The following is a 12,948-nucleotide window of genomic DNA, read 5'->3' as shown; positions in this document are numbered from 1 at the left end:
GTGAAGTAAACGTAGTGTAAACAAAGCAAGTTTTTGGAAGCCTTTTTGAACAGCTGAATGTCACATATTGGTGATTTTACAATGTGCAGGAGGCTTAAGAGAAGCAGGCAGTTTTGATGCACGGCCGCCTGTTGCATTTTGGATTCCCTATAGACCGCTAATGTGTAGCTATGGGAGCACCAGGTGCTTGGTTTTTGGCACAAACGCCCGGCTATAGCATGGGTGCTCGGCTATAACATAGCCTGATGCATGGAGTGGTGGGAATGGTTGGTGAAACCGGCCGATAATGAGTTCAGCTACAGTAGTTAGTGTTAGACGTGAAGAGGGGAGTTGATAATGTAAGCAGTGAAAGACAGGGGAAGTTAGTGTAAGGGGTGGAGGGCTAGTATTAGGAGAGGAGAGGGGGAAGTTAGTGTTAGGACTGGAGAGGGGGGAGGCTAGTTGTAGGAGAGGAGAGGGGGAGGTTAGTGTTAGGAGTGGAGAGTAGTGAGGTTAGTGTTAGGAGTGGAAAGGGGTGAGGTTAGTGTTAGTAGTGGAGAGTCGGAAGTTAGTTTTAGGAGTAGAGAGGGGGATGCTAGTGTTAGAAGAAGAGAGGAGGGAGGCTAGTTTCAGTAGAGGAGAGGGGGAGGTAAATATTAGTAGGTGAAGAGGGGAGGTTAGTGTTAGGAGTGGAGAGGGGGAGGTTAGTATTAGTAGTTGGAGAGGGGAGGTTAGTGTTAGGAGTGGAGAGGGGGAGGCTAGTGTTAGGAGAGGATAGTGTTAGGAGTGGAGAGGGGGAGGCTAGTGTTAGGAGAGGATAGTGTTAGGAGTGGAGAGGGGGAGGCTAGTGTTAGGAGTGGAGAGGGGGAGGCTAGTGTTAGGAGAGGATAGTGTTAGGAGTGGAGAGGGCGAGGCTAGTGTTAGGAGAGGATAGTGTTAGGAGTTGAGAGGGCGAGGCTAGTGTTAGGAGTGGAGAGGGCGAGGCTAGTTTTAGGAGAGGATAGTGTTAGGAGTGTAGAGGGCGAGGCTAGTGTTAGGAGAGGATAGTGTTAGGAGTGGAGAGGGAGAGGCTAGTGTTAGGAGAGGGTAGTGTTAGGAGTGGAGAGGGGGAGGCTAGTGTTAGGAGAGGATAGTGTTAGGAGTGGAGAGGGGGAGGCTAGTGTTAGGAGAGGGTAGTGTTAGGAGTGGAGAGGGCGAGGCTAGTGTTAGGAGAGGTTAGTGTTAGGAGTGGAGAGGGGGAGGCTAGTGTTAGGAGAGGGTAGTGTTAGGAGTGGAGAGGGCGAGGCAAGTGCTAGGAGTGGAGAGGGGGAGGCTAGTGTTAGGAGAGGATAGTGTTAGGAGTGGAGAGGGCGAGGCTAGTGTTAGGAGAGGATAGTGTTAGGAGTGTAGAGGGCGAGGCTAGTGTTAGGAGAGGATAGTGTTAGGAGTGGAGAGGGAGAGGCAAGTGCTAGGAGTGGAGAGGGGGGGGCTAGTGTTAGGAGAGGATAGTGTTAGGAGTGGAGAGGGGGAGGCTAGTGTTAGGAGAGGATAGTGTTAGGAGTGGAGAGGGGGAGGCTAGTCTTTGGAGAGGATAGTGTCAGGAGTGGAGAGGGCGAGGCTAGTGTTAGGAGAGGATAGTGTTAGGAGTAAAGAGGGTGAGGCTAGTGTTAGGAGAGGATAGTGTTAGAAGTGCAGAGGGGGAGGCTAGTGTTAGGAGTGGAGAGGGCGAGGCTAGTGTTAGGAGAGGATAGTGTTAGGAGTTGAGAGGGCGAGTCTAGTGTTAGGAGAGGATAGTGTTAGGAGTGGAGAGGGCGAGGCTAGTGTTAGGAGAGGATAGTGTTAGGAATGGAGAAGGGGAGGCTAGTGTTAGGAGAGGATAGTGACAGGAGTGGAGAGGGCGAGGCTAGTGTTAGGAGAGGATAGAGTTAGGAGTGGAGAGGGGGAGGCTAGAGTTAGGAGAGGATAGTGTTAGGAGTGGAGAGGACGAGGCTAGTGTTAGGAGAGGATAGTGTTAGGAGTTGAGAGGGCGAGGCTAGTGTTAGGAGTGGAGAGGGCGAGGCTAGTTTTAGGAGAGGATAGTGTTAGGAGTGTAGAGGGCGAGGCTAGTGTTAGGAGAGGATAGTGTTAGGAGTGGAGAGGGAGAGGCTAGTGTTAGGAGAGGGTAGTGTTAGGAGTGGAGAGGGGGAGGCTAGTGTTAGGAGAGGATAGTGTTAGGAGTGGAGAGGGGGAGGCTAGTGTTAGGAGAGGGTAGTGTTAGGAGTGGAGAGGGCGAGGCTAGTGTTAGGAGAGGTTAGTGTTAGGAGTGGAGAGGGGGAGGCTAGTGTTAGGAGAGGGTAGTGTTAGGAGTGGAGAGGGCGAGGCAAGTGCTAGGAGTGGAGAGGGGGAGGCTAGTGTTAGGAGAGGATAGTGTTAGGAGTGGAGAGGGCGAGGCTAGTGTTAGGAGAGGATAGTGTTAGGAGTGTAGAGGGCGAGGCTAGTGTTAGGAGAGGATAGTGTTAGGAGTGGAGAGGGAGAGGCAAGTGCTAGGAGTGGAGAGGGGGGGGCTAGTGTTAGGAGAGGATAGTGTTAGGAGTGGAGAGGGGGAGGCTAGTGTTAGGAGAGGATAGTGTTAGGAGTGGAGAGGGGGAGGCTAGTCTTTGGAGAGGATAGTGTCAGGAGTGGAGAGGGCGAGGCTAGTGTTAGGAGAGGATAGTGTTAGGAGTAAAGAGGGTGAGGCTAGTGTTAGGAGAGGATAGTGTTAGAAGTGCAGAGGGGGAGGCTAGTGTTAGGAGTGGAGAGGGCGAGGCTAGTGTTAGGAGAGGATAGTGTTAGGAGTTGAGAGGGCGAGTCTAGTGTTAGGAGAGGATAGTGTTAGGAGTGGAGAGGGCGAGGCTAGTGTTAGGAGAGGATAGTGTTAGGAATGGAGAAGGGGAGGCTAGTGTTAGGAGAGGATAGTGACAGGAGTGGAGAGGGCGAGGCTAGAGTTAGGAGAGGATAGTGTTAGGAGTGGAGAGGACGAGGCTAGTGTTAGGAGAGGATAGTGTTAGGAGTTGAGAGGGCGAGGCTAGTGTTAGGAGTGGAGAGGGCGAGGCTAGTTTTAGGAGAGGATAGTGTTAGGAGTGTAGAGGGCGAGGCTAGTGTTAGGAGAGGATAGTGTTAGGAGTGGAGAGGGAGAGGCTAGTGTTAGGAGAGGGTAGTGTTAGGAGTGGAGAGGGGGAGGCTAGTGTTAGGAGAGGATAGTGTTAGGAGTGGAGAGGGGGAGGCTAGTGTTAGGAGAGGGTAGTGTTAGGAGTGGAGAGGGCGAGGCAAGTGCTAGGAGTGGAGAGGGGGAGGCTAGTGTTAGAAGAGGATAGTGTTAGGAGTGGAGAGGGCGAGGCTAGTGTTAGGAGAGGATAGTGTTAGGAGTGTAGAGGGCGAGGCTAGTGTTAGGAGAGGATAGTGTTAGGAGTGGAGAGGGAGAGGCAAGTGCTAGGAGTGGAGAGGGGGGGGCTAGTGTTAGGAGAGGATAGTGTTAGGAGTGGAGAGGGGGAGGCTAGTGTTAGGAGAGGATAGTGTTAGGAGTGGAGAGGGGGAGGCTAGTCTTTGGAGAGGATAGTGTCAGGAGTGGAGAGGGCGAGGCTAGTGTTAGGAGAGGATAGTGTTAGGAGTAAAGAGGGTGAGGCTAGTGTTAGGAGAGGATAGTGTTAGAAGTGCAGAGGGGGAGGCTAGTGTTAGGAGTGGAGAGGGCGAGGCTAGTGTTAGGAGAGGATAGTGTTAGGAGTTGAGAGGGCGAGTCTAGTGTTAGGAGAGGATAGTGTTAGGAGTGGAGAGGGCGAGGCTAGTGTTAGGAGAGGATAGTGTTAGGAATGGAGAAGGGGAGGCTAGTGTTAGGAGAGGATAGTGACAGGAGTGGAGAGGGCGAGGCTAGTGTTAGGAGAGGATAGAGTTAGGAGTGGAGAGGGGGAGGCTAGAGTTAGGAGAGGATAGTGTTAGGAGTGGAGAGGACGAGGCTAGTGTTAGGAGAGGATAGTGTTAGGAGTGGAGAGGGGGAGGCTAGTGTTTGGAGAGGATAGTGTCACGAGTGAAGAGGGCGAGGCTAGTGTTAGGAGAGGATAGTGTTAGGAGTGGAGAGGGGGAGGCTAGTGTTAGGAGAGGATAGTGTTAGGAGTGGAGAGGGGGAGGCCAGTGTTAGGAGTAGAGAGGGGGAGGCTAGTGTTAGGAGAGGATAGTGTTAGAAGTGTAGAGGGCGAGGCTAGTGTTAGGAAAGGATAGTGTTAGGAGTGGAGAGGGTGAGGCTAGTGTTAGGAGAGGATAGTGTTAGGAGTGGAGAGGGCGAGGCTAGTGTTAGTAGTGGAGAGGTGGAGGTTAGTATTAGTAGTTGGAGAGGGGAGGCTACTGTTAGTAGTGGAGAGGGGGAGGCTACTGTTAGTAGTGGAGAGGGGGAGGCTACTGTTAGTAGTGGAGAGGGGGAGGCTACTGTTAGTAGTGGAGAGGGGGAGGCTACTGTTAGTAATGGAGAGGGGGAGGCTACTGTTAGTAGTGGAGAGGGGGAGGTTAGTGTTAGGGGTGGAGAGGGGGAGGCTACTGTTAGTAGTGGAGAGGGGGGAGGCTAGTGTTAGAAAATGGAGAAATGCAAGTGTGCATCAGTAAAACTTTAGGAAGACCTGATAAAGTAAAGCCATATTCTGAGAGGAAAGCATTTTGCAGCCAGACAGCATAGAGTATATTCCTGTAGAGAGCAGGTCTATGTACACGCACAGGCCTTTGTGTAGTGTGTTTCTATGGAGCTCCACTCCTGCTCTCTGGAATCCGACACAGCAGTCTCCTGATAGTGCAGTCACAACGTGCGCCAGCAGGAAGCTAAGAGGTCAATGCAAGTGCTGGAGCCCCTCCTCTGCTTCACGATCAGCAGTGTGACATGGACCGGCTCTTACTAAATGGTGACGGCGGTGATGTTTAAATAAAAAACACATTGCTATGTCCCTAGGAGCGATACGGTGTACTAGTCTTACAGTGGGCATAAGAAGTACCTCAACTTTGCTTTCTCTGGCTAGGCAACTTTCTAAGGCTGGTTAATCAAGAAATGTACAAAGGAAACTGGAGCAGTTGCCCAAAGGTACAATAAGGATTCTTTTTTTCAATGAAAGTGGGATAAAACTCACGTTTTATGTATAGTTTACTCTAAAGCATTAAAGTGTACCTGTAACGGAAAAAGTGCCTCGATGGGGTACTCACCTCGGAGAGGGTGAAGCCTCTGGATTGTAAAGAGGCTTCCCCTGTCCTGCATCCCAGCGCTGGGACCCCCAAAATCCCGCTTGTCACTACCTTGCGCAGGAGCTCTGCCCCACTTGGCTTTCTTTAGAAAAAGCCGGTCTGGATGGGGTCTGCAAAACTGCATAGGAGCAGTAGCACAGACCCGATCTGGTTCGGTTATTTCTGTCTGAGTTGTGTTGAAGTGCACTAAGCTGTGTAAACAATGCAAAAAAGTTTCTTCCGTATCCACGGCCAGAGCTGGGACAAGGTCCTCCAGCACCCAAGGCCGAGACACCAAAGTGCGCCCCTCCATCCCTCCCACCCCAGCCGACACACACTGATTGCTATGAGACTAAGAGGCGCCCCAACACATTAATCTCTAGTTATCTGGCTTGCAGTCACTGCCATGTATCCCCTTTTCTTATTTCTCTCTGCTTGAAACACAATAGGGGAATGATAGCTGAGTAAGTTGTGCGCCCCCTCCTACACTGCGCCCTGAGGCTGAAGCCTCTCTCACCTCTGTCCCGGCCCTGTCCAGGACTTTCTCTCCATTGTTTGCTCAGTAACTGCTTTATAACAAGTCTGATAATTTCTCCTGCAGCTGGCAATGATAACAGTTAGCTTCAGTGAGGCGTAAATATGCATTCAAATGACATCAGACCATATTAAAGTGTTTCATATTCATTTTAGGCTGTTTAATGTTTTAGAAGAAAAGTTTCAGTTTCATCCCCCTTTAAAGTAAACCTGAAAAAAATAAAAAAATAAAATAGACACTTAGGCCTGGTGCACACCAAAAACCGCTAGCAGATCCGCAAAATGCTAGCAGATTTTGAAACACTTTTTCTTATTTTTCTGTAGCGTTTCAGCTAGCATTTTGCGGTTTTGTGAAGCGTTTTTGGTGTAGTAGATTTCATGTATTGTTACAGTAAAGCTGTTACTGAACAGCTACTGTAACAAAAAAACGCCTGGCAAACCGCTGTGAAGTGCCGTTTTTCAGAGCGGTTTGCGTTTTTCCTATACTTAACATTGAGGCAGAAACGCATCCGCAATCCAAAATCTGCAGCAGCCCAGGAGTATGCGTTTCTGCAAAACGCCTCCCGCTCTGGTGTGCACCAGCCCATTGAAATACATTACCCTAGCGGATCCGCACCCGCAAGCGGATCGCAAACCGCAGCAGAACCGCTCTGGTGTGCACTAAGCCTTACTGCAGTAGAGGGAAGTCTCTGGATACTCCAGAGGCTTCTCCTAACCTCCATGACCTGGCCATTCTGGCTGAGACCCCTTTTCCTTTTTGTGGCCACACTCGTATGCGGAGGAAAAAAGCCTTGCATGGGCGGCTCTATGCTGCTGCACAGGCCATACAGTGCAGATCCACTTGTACACGGCAGGGAGTGGGGCGCAAGCATATCAGACATTAATGTTGTGACGGAGAAACTGAGGCGTGTAAGAAGGCTTTCTTCTATTGAGGTAAGTATCACACTTTTTTGATATAGCTTCAGGTACACTTTAAAAATGAAAACCTGACTTGTTGCTTTGAGAAGCTGTTCCATATGAGCTCCAGGTTTAATTGTTAGATCCTTCCTGAACCCTGCAAACAAACCACTTCTGTTTTCTTTGACTCTTCCTATCTCCCCACCTGTTAAAAAAAAAGTGCAGTTTCTTGATTTAACTGCTAGAGGCACCGTGTTGCAATGATGTGATACACTTAGTTCCATTGGAGACCAGCAGGTGTCTCCCTCCAATTTTTACAGGCTAATTGTGTTCTACCTGCTGCTCGCTAGAGACCGTCAAAGAGATGCTAATAGTTGATGCAGGATTATGCAAAGTTTGAATGCAATTTCATGCAGCATAAAAATTAACTAATCAAATTCCACCTTGGTAAGCTGTGATTGGTCCAGTTTGAAGCTGCATACATTTGCTTACGTGTCTTACCTAACACAGTTAACGTGATGACGGCTTCATGGAAGTTCTTAGAGTCGCGTGGCGCGGTGACTTCGCAGCGATATTTCCCCGTGTCCCCTCTGGTGAGATTCTTAATCCTGATGCTGGAAAGCATCATCTCAGCTCGCGTCTGCAAGTCACCTGGCAACAAAGAACGGGAGCAAGTCTTATAAATATGACGGTAAACTGCTATTATGCTGTAGCTGTTGGCGCTCACATTATAGGAAACTTCCCAGACCGCAAAGACTGGCCAGCCTCCCAGGGGCCTAACTAGAAATTACTGGGCCCCCCTGCAAAACTTTGGATGGGACCTCCTCTCACAGCACTTGGGGAGGGGGAGGGGTAGAAAGGTTGGGGGTAGAACAGTGCTGTACACAAGATCCTGCTGAACACTGAATAGGAGCTGTCTACAAATCTTTGTCTGCAAAACTTTGTTATGATTCCTTATCAGTGGCTGAGCAGATGTAGTAATTAGAACAACTGTGCAGAGAGCAGAAAGATTTTTCTCTCCTTGCCCTTAGTTATCAGTTTATCAGCATGGGGCCCCCTGTGGCTTCTGGGCCCCCCTGCAGCTGCATCCCTTGCAGGGTCTATTGTTACACCCCTGCAGCCTCCCTATATCAAGCATGGAAGAGGCTGAGGAAGCTGTGATACCAGCAGAGTACAGCAGCCGTGCATGGTGTATGTGTACATGCTGCTGGTAAATGGGAAGCACAGGTAGCCAACTGGCAGAGACATCTCAAGTTTCAGAAATATATTATAATAGTGTTATTGATAAGAAGAGGCGGACTTAAATGTAATCCCCACCTCAATATGGATATACTGGACTTGTATGTTTTACACAGATGAAGTAATGGTTATTTTTTTAACCAATATTATGTATGCGTTTTTATGCACATTAAAAAAAAGTCAGACAGAAACCTCATTACATTGTATGTATATAGAGCAATATTGTATTGGAGGGTGGACTGAAAAAGTCTTTTCACATTTTGGTTATCAGTGGTATTATATTTACAAAACAAAGGCTCTGGATAATAGCGTATGACTGAACAGGACTCTACCTACTAACTCCTTTTTGAAGTAGACAAAGGAGACTTCCCCATTCAAGGCCACTTTCTTCCACTCCAGCCTGATGCCCTCCTGCGGCCGCTCCGTTCTGTAGTTACAGGTGAGGATCGTCTCTGCAGAGGAAGACAGAGGCATAAAGAATGAAAACTCCGCCCACTAATGAAAATAACATTTTTTACTGTTACAGGAAAACTCTACAAACAATCATTGGATTGTGGACACTGAGTAGGAGTAATTTTTACCTTCTAGAATAGGTTAAAGGACCATTATCGTGAAAAAAGTAGGCAGTTAAAATGTGACAGAACCGGCAGGTTTTAGGCCAGTCCATCTCCTCATGGGGGATTCTCAGGGTTTTCTTTGTTTTCAACAGCATTTCCTGAACAGCAGTTGCAAAGTCTAACTGACAAAATAGTGTGCAAGTGAGTAGGGAGGCTGGCTGGTATCTTACTATTTAGGCAGTTAAACTGCTGTTCAGGAAATGCAGGAAATGCTATTGAAAACAAAGAAAACCCTGAGAATCCCCCATGAGGAGACGGACTGACCCAAAACCTGACAGTTCTGTCAGATTTTAATTGCCTACTATTTCACGATAATGGTCCTTTAAGGTGCCGATACTACACTTGTTAATTTGCCATCAGATCGTCCATCGGATAGATCCCTCTCTGATACAGGGAGGGATCTATTCCGGGAAGGACGGCCCACCCTGCTGCCGCTCAAGTTCCCAGCGGTGTTACATATCTTTCCCCCTCTGAGTCGTAGCAAGTCGGAGGGAGAAGTAATTAATCCTAAACTTTGTTCCCATCCTTTAAATTGATATATTCCTTATTTTTAGATGCTCATATGAAGGAAAATGAACCAGGATGGAAAGGGCCAATGCGGTTTGAGTTATAAAACGACATATTTTTCTTATGAAATCTTTATGGGATGTGTGACTAGAAGTGGTTAGGTGGGGTGGCAGGGGCGTGGCTTAAGTGTCCCTCTTTTTCATCTCAAAAAGTTGGCAGGTATGTGTTTGTTGTGGTTTCCATGTCGTGTTCTTGTGTTAGCATTTGCCTTATGTTAGCTTTTGAAAAGGGCCTATACAGTAATGCTGAAGATGAACAAAGCACAAGTTAAGCCTTTTTTTAGTAGATAAAACTAAAATAGGAAACGAGGGACATTTGGGAACTATGCAACCAAAAAAATAAAAAAAAACAACACAGTACTAAAGCTATCAAAGAAATTAAACAGTTGTCTTATGACTGTTGACTTCAAACGGAATTTATAAAACCCATTGCAGCCAAATTCGGCAAACACTTACATGTGCTTCTAGGCAAGGCTAACCTTCCTTGCCACATGTCCAGTTTCCACCAATCCCTGGCATCCAAAAGTTTACAACACACAGACTTGAAAACATGCGGATTGTACACTTGTGGGAATGGATATTCTCAGATTAATTTGTTGCCAAGGACTGGGGTGGCCTTTTTGAACTACGGATGTCCTGGGCACGTAAGCAGTGTTTCCTGTACTTCTTCAAAGTTTGTTATATCTCACCAGAGTTTACCTTTTAAACAAGAGAAACAGAAGAATTCCTAATCTTTCCAAACAAGTGTGTGGATAACAAGAAGAGCTGCTGATCCGAGTTCCTGGGATAGCTTACAGTGAGTGCCAGGGTTACCCCGCAGGAATGTGACAAGGCGTCACTGCAGAGGAGGTTGACCTTGCTCTTAAATCACTGCTGATGCAGAATTATTGTACACCGAGGACAGAGCAAAAATAGGCTGAAGGTTTCTTGAAGTTTAAACATGAATTAATAAGCCTTGAGGAAGGAGCAGCGCTAGAGGAGATTATTGTTATGATCAGAGCCAGCATTGTTTATTACCGGCAACAATAAGGCAACAATTCCAGGGACATTTTTAAAGCGATTTCCGACTTTGATCAGGTTATAATGAAAACAGAACAAGAACCAAAACTTCTAAACTATCATTTCAGTAGGTGTCTTTAACCACTTCTCCACTATGTAGTTTTTCCCCTTCTGTACCAGAGCAATTTTCACCTTTCACCTTTTAATTTTAACCATACATTCGCCAATAACTTTATCACTGCTTATCACAACAAAAATGATCTATATCTTGTTTATTTTTTGTCACCAATTAGGCTTTATTTGGGAGGTACGTTCTGCTAAGAATTATTTTATTCTAAATGCATTTTAAGGGGAATAATAAAAAAAAAAAAGTGGAAAAAATTAATTATTTCTCAGTTTTCAGCCATTATAATTTTAAAATGAAACGTGCTACTGTGGATAAAACCCACACATTTGATTTGCCCATTTGTCCCGGTTATTGCAACATCTAAAATATGTCCCCAGTACAATGTATGGCGACAATATTTTATCTGGAAATAATGGTGTATTTTTTGTTCTGCGTCCGTCACTAAGTACAATCCCTTATTTGTAAAAATAACAGTTATATAACCTCATGACATACATAATAAAAAAAAAAGTTGAGTCCCTAAGGTAACTATGTATTTTTGTTAAATGTCTTTTTTATATACCAATATTTTATTTTGGTAACTATGGGAGACTGAGGGAGGTAAGGGGTTAATTTTAATGGAGGATTTATTTGCTTAATTTAATGTATTAGGGTGTATTTTTATTATTTGGCCACAAGAGGTCACCCCACTTTATATACCTGGGTACTGTGAGTACACTTACAGGAAATAATGTGTTCATGTTTTTACTTTCAATGACCACCGGCATCTTATTCCCATTCATCGATCAGTGTACTACAGGCGGCAACGAGAATATGCGAGCGGGCGGCGGGCGATAGTGGTGAGTCACTTATTTCTACGCTCCTGGAGCCATTAATAATCACCAGCGGGGCATAGATATACTGACTCTGTTGCAGTAAATGGTTAAAGAGGATCCGTAATGACATATAGTAGAGTGCAGTAAATTATTCAGGATACCCACTATTAAGGGCATTTTCCTGGTTTCAGCATCAGAAACACTTCCTACAGTTTTATATTGCTGTGTATTGTATGTAGCCCCGCCCTCCCGGTGATGTTTAGCCTGCCCTAGACTGATTAGCTATGTGGAATCCTCTTCACAGAGCATTCTGGGAGACCAGGTATTATTTTCAGTGGCTTTGGAACTCTCAGTACACAAACATTTCGCAGAGCTGCACCTGACAGCAGTAAAGATGTTGCTGCCTGTAATAAATTTCAAAATATAAAAACGGGGTGAGGAAATATTTTACAATGGGCAAACACTGACTAAATAATTTATAAAGTAATACTGTAAAAAAAAATAAGCAATTGTATTCATTATGTTATTTTGGGTGCAGTACCTCTTTAACCACTTGAGGACCGTGGGCTTACACACCCTAGTGACCTGTAGAGTTGGGCCGAACGGTTCGCCTGAGAACGGTTCCATGCGAACTTCCGTGGTTCGCGTTCGCGTCCCGCAGGCGAACGTTTGCGGAAGTTCGGTTCGCCCCATAATGCACCATGGAGGGTCAACTTTGACCCTCTACATCACAGTCAGCAGGCCCAGTGTAGCCAATTAGGCTACACTAGCCCCTGGAGCCCCACCCCCCTTATATAAGGCAGGCAGCGGCGGCCATTACGGTCACTTGTGTGCCTGCATTAGTGAGAGTAGGGCGAGCTGCTGCAGACTGTCTCTCATAGGGAAAGATTAGTTAGGCTTAGCTTGTTCCTGGCTGCATACCTGTTCTGTTCAGTGAGCCCACCATACCTGTTCTGTTCAGTGAGCCCACTGCATACCTGTTCAGTGAACCTGCCACTGCATACCTGTTCTGTGAACCCACCACTGCATACCTGTACTGTGAACCCACCACTACATACCTGTTCAGTGAACCCACCACTGCATACCTGTTCAGTGAACCCACCACTGCATACCTGTTCAGTGAACCTTGCACTGCATACCTGTTCTGTGAACCCACCACTGCATACCTGTTCTGTGAACCCACCACTGCATACCTGTTGTGTTCAGTGAACCCACCACTGCATACCTGTTGTGTTCAGTGAACCCGCCACTGCATACCTGTTCTGTTCAGTGGACCCGCCACTGTATACCTGTTCAGTGAACCCACCACTGCATACCTGTTGTGTTCAGTGAACCCGCCACTGTATACCTGTTCTGTTCAGTGAACCCGCCACTGTATACCTGTTCAGTGAACCCGCCACTGCATACCTGTTGTGTTCAGTGAACCCGCCACTGTATACCTGTTCAGTAAACCCGCCACTGTATACCTGTTCAGTGAACCCGCCACTGCATACCTGTTGTGTTCAGTGAACCCGCCACTGTATACCTGTTCTGTTCAGTGAACCCGCCACTGCATACCTGTTGTGTTCAATGAACCCGCCACTGTATACCTGTACTGTTCAGTGAACCTGCCACTGTATACCTGTTCTGTTCAGTGAACCTGTCACTGTATACCTGTTCTGTTCAGTGAACCCGCCAGGCGACCATATGGGCTGTAAAGCCACCAAAACCTGCACTCTCTCCATGGTGCGCACCAGTCCAGCACGGCCATCACTACACAAACAGCTGTTTGCGGTGCGTTACACGGTGAGTTTGGTGTGTCAGTGTGAAGCAGTACCTTAATTACACTACCTGATTGATGTATACACATGCAAGATGTCTTAAAGCACTTTAGGCCTGTCATTTAGCATTCAATGTGATTTCTGCCCTTAAAACGCTGCTTTGCGTCAAATCCAGATTTTTCCCGGGGACTTTTGGCGTGTATCCCACTCCGCCATGCCCCCCTC

At 47.0% G+C, this 12,948-nt stretch overlaps 1 protein-coding gene across 1 annotated transcript in view; it reads right to left on the bottom strand.

Annotated features, from left to right (window-relative positions):
- JAM2 (junctional adhesion molecule 2) overlaps positions 1-12,948 on the bottom strand; it is a 146,239-nt gene that overhangs the window by 43,792 nt on the left and 89,499 nt on the right. The window contains exons 3-4 of the mRNA XM_068270582.1: positions 8,172-8,291; positions 7,102-7,251 (exon numbers count right to left, since the gene is read on the bottom strand). Coding sequence (XP_068126683.1) covers positions 7,102-7,251; positions 8,172-8,291 — 270 coding nt within the window. The remainder of the gene's footprint in view (positions 1-7,101; positions 7,252-8,171; positions 8,292-12,948) is intronic.

The sequence above is a fragment of the Hyperolius riggenbachi genome, chromosome 2, assembly GCF_040937935.1.
Source record: "Hyperolius riggenbachi isolate aHypRig1 chromosome 2, aHypRig1.pri, whole genome shotgun sequence".
Taxonomy (NCBI): Eukaryota; Metazoa; Chordata; class Amphibia; order Anura; family Hyperoliidae; genus Hyperolius; species Hyperolius riggenbachi.
The sequence above is the reverse complement of the archived record's forward strand: the minus strand, read 5'-3'. Positions and strand labels throughout refer to the sequence as shown.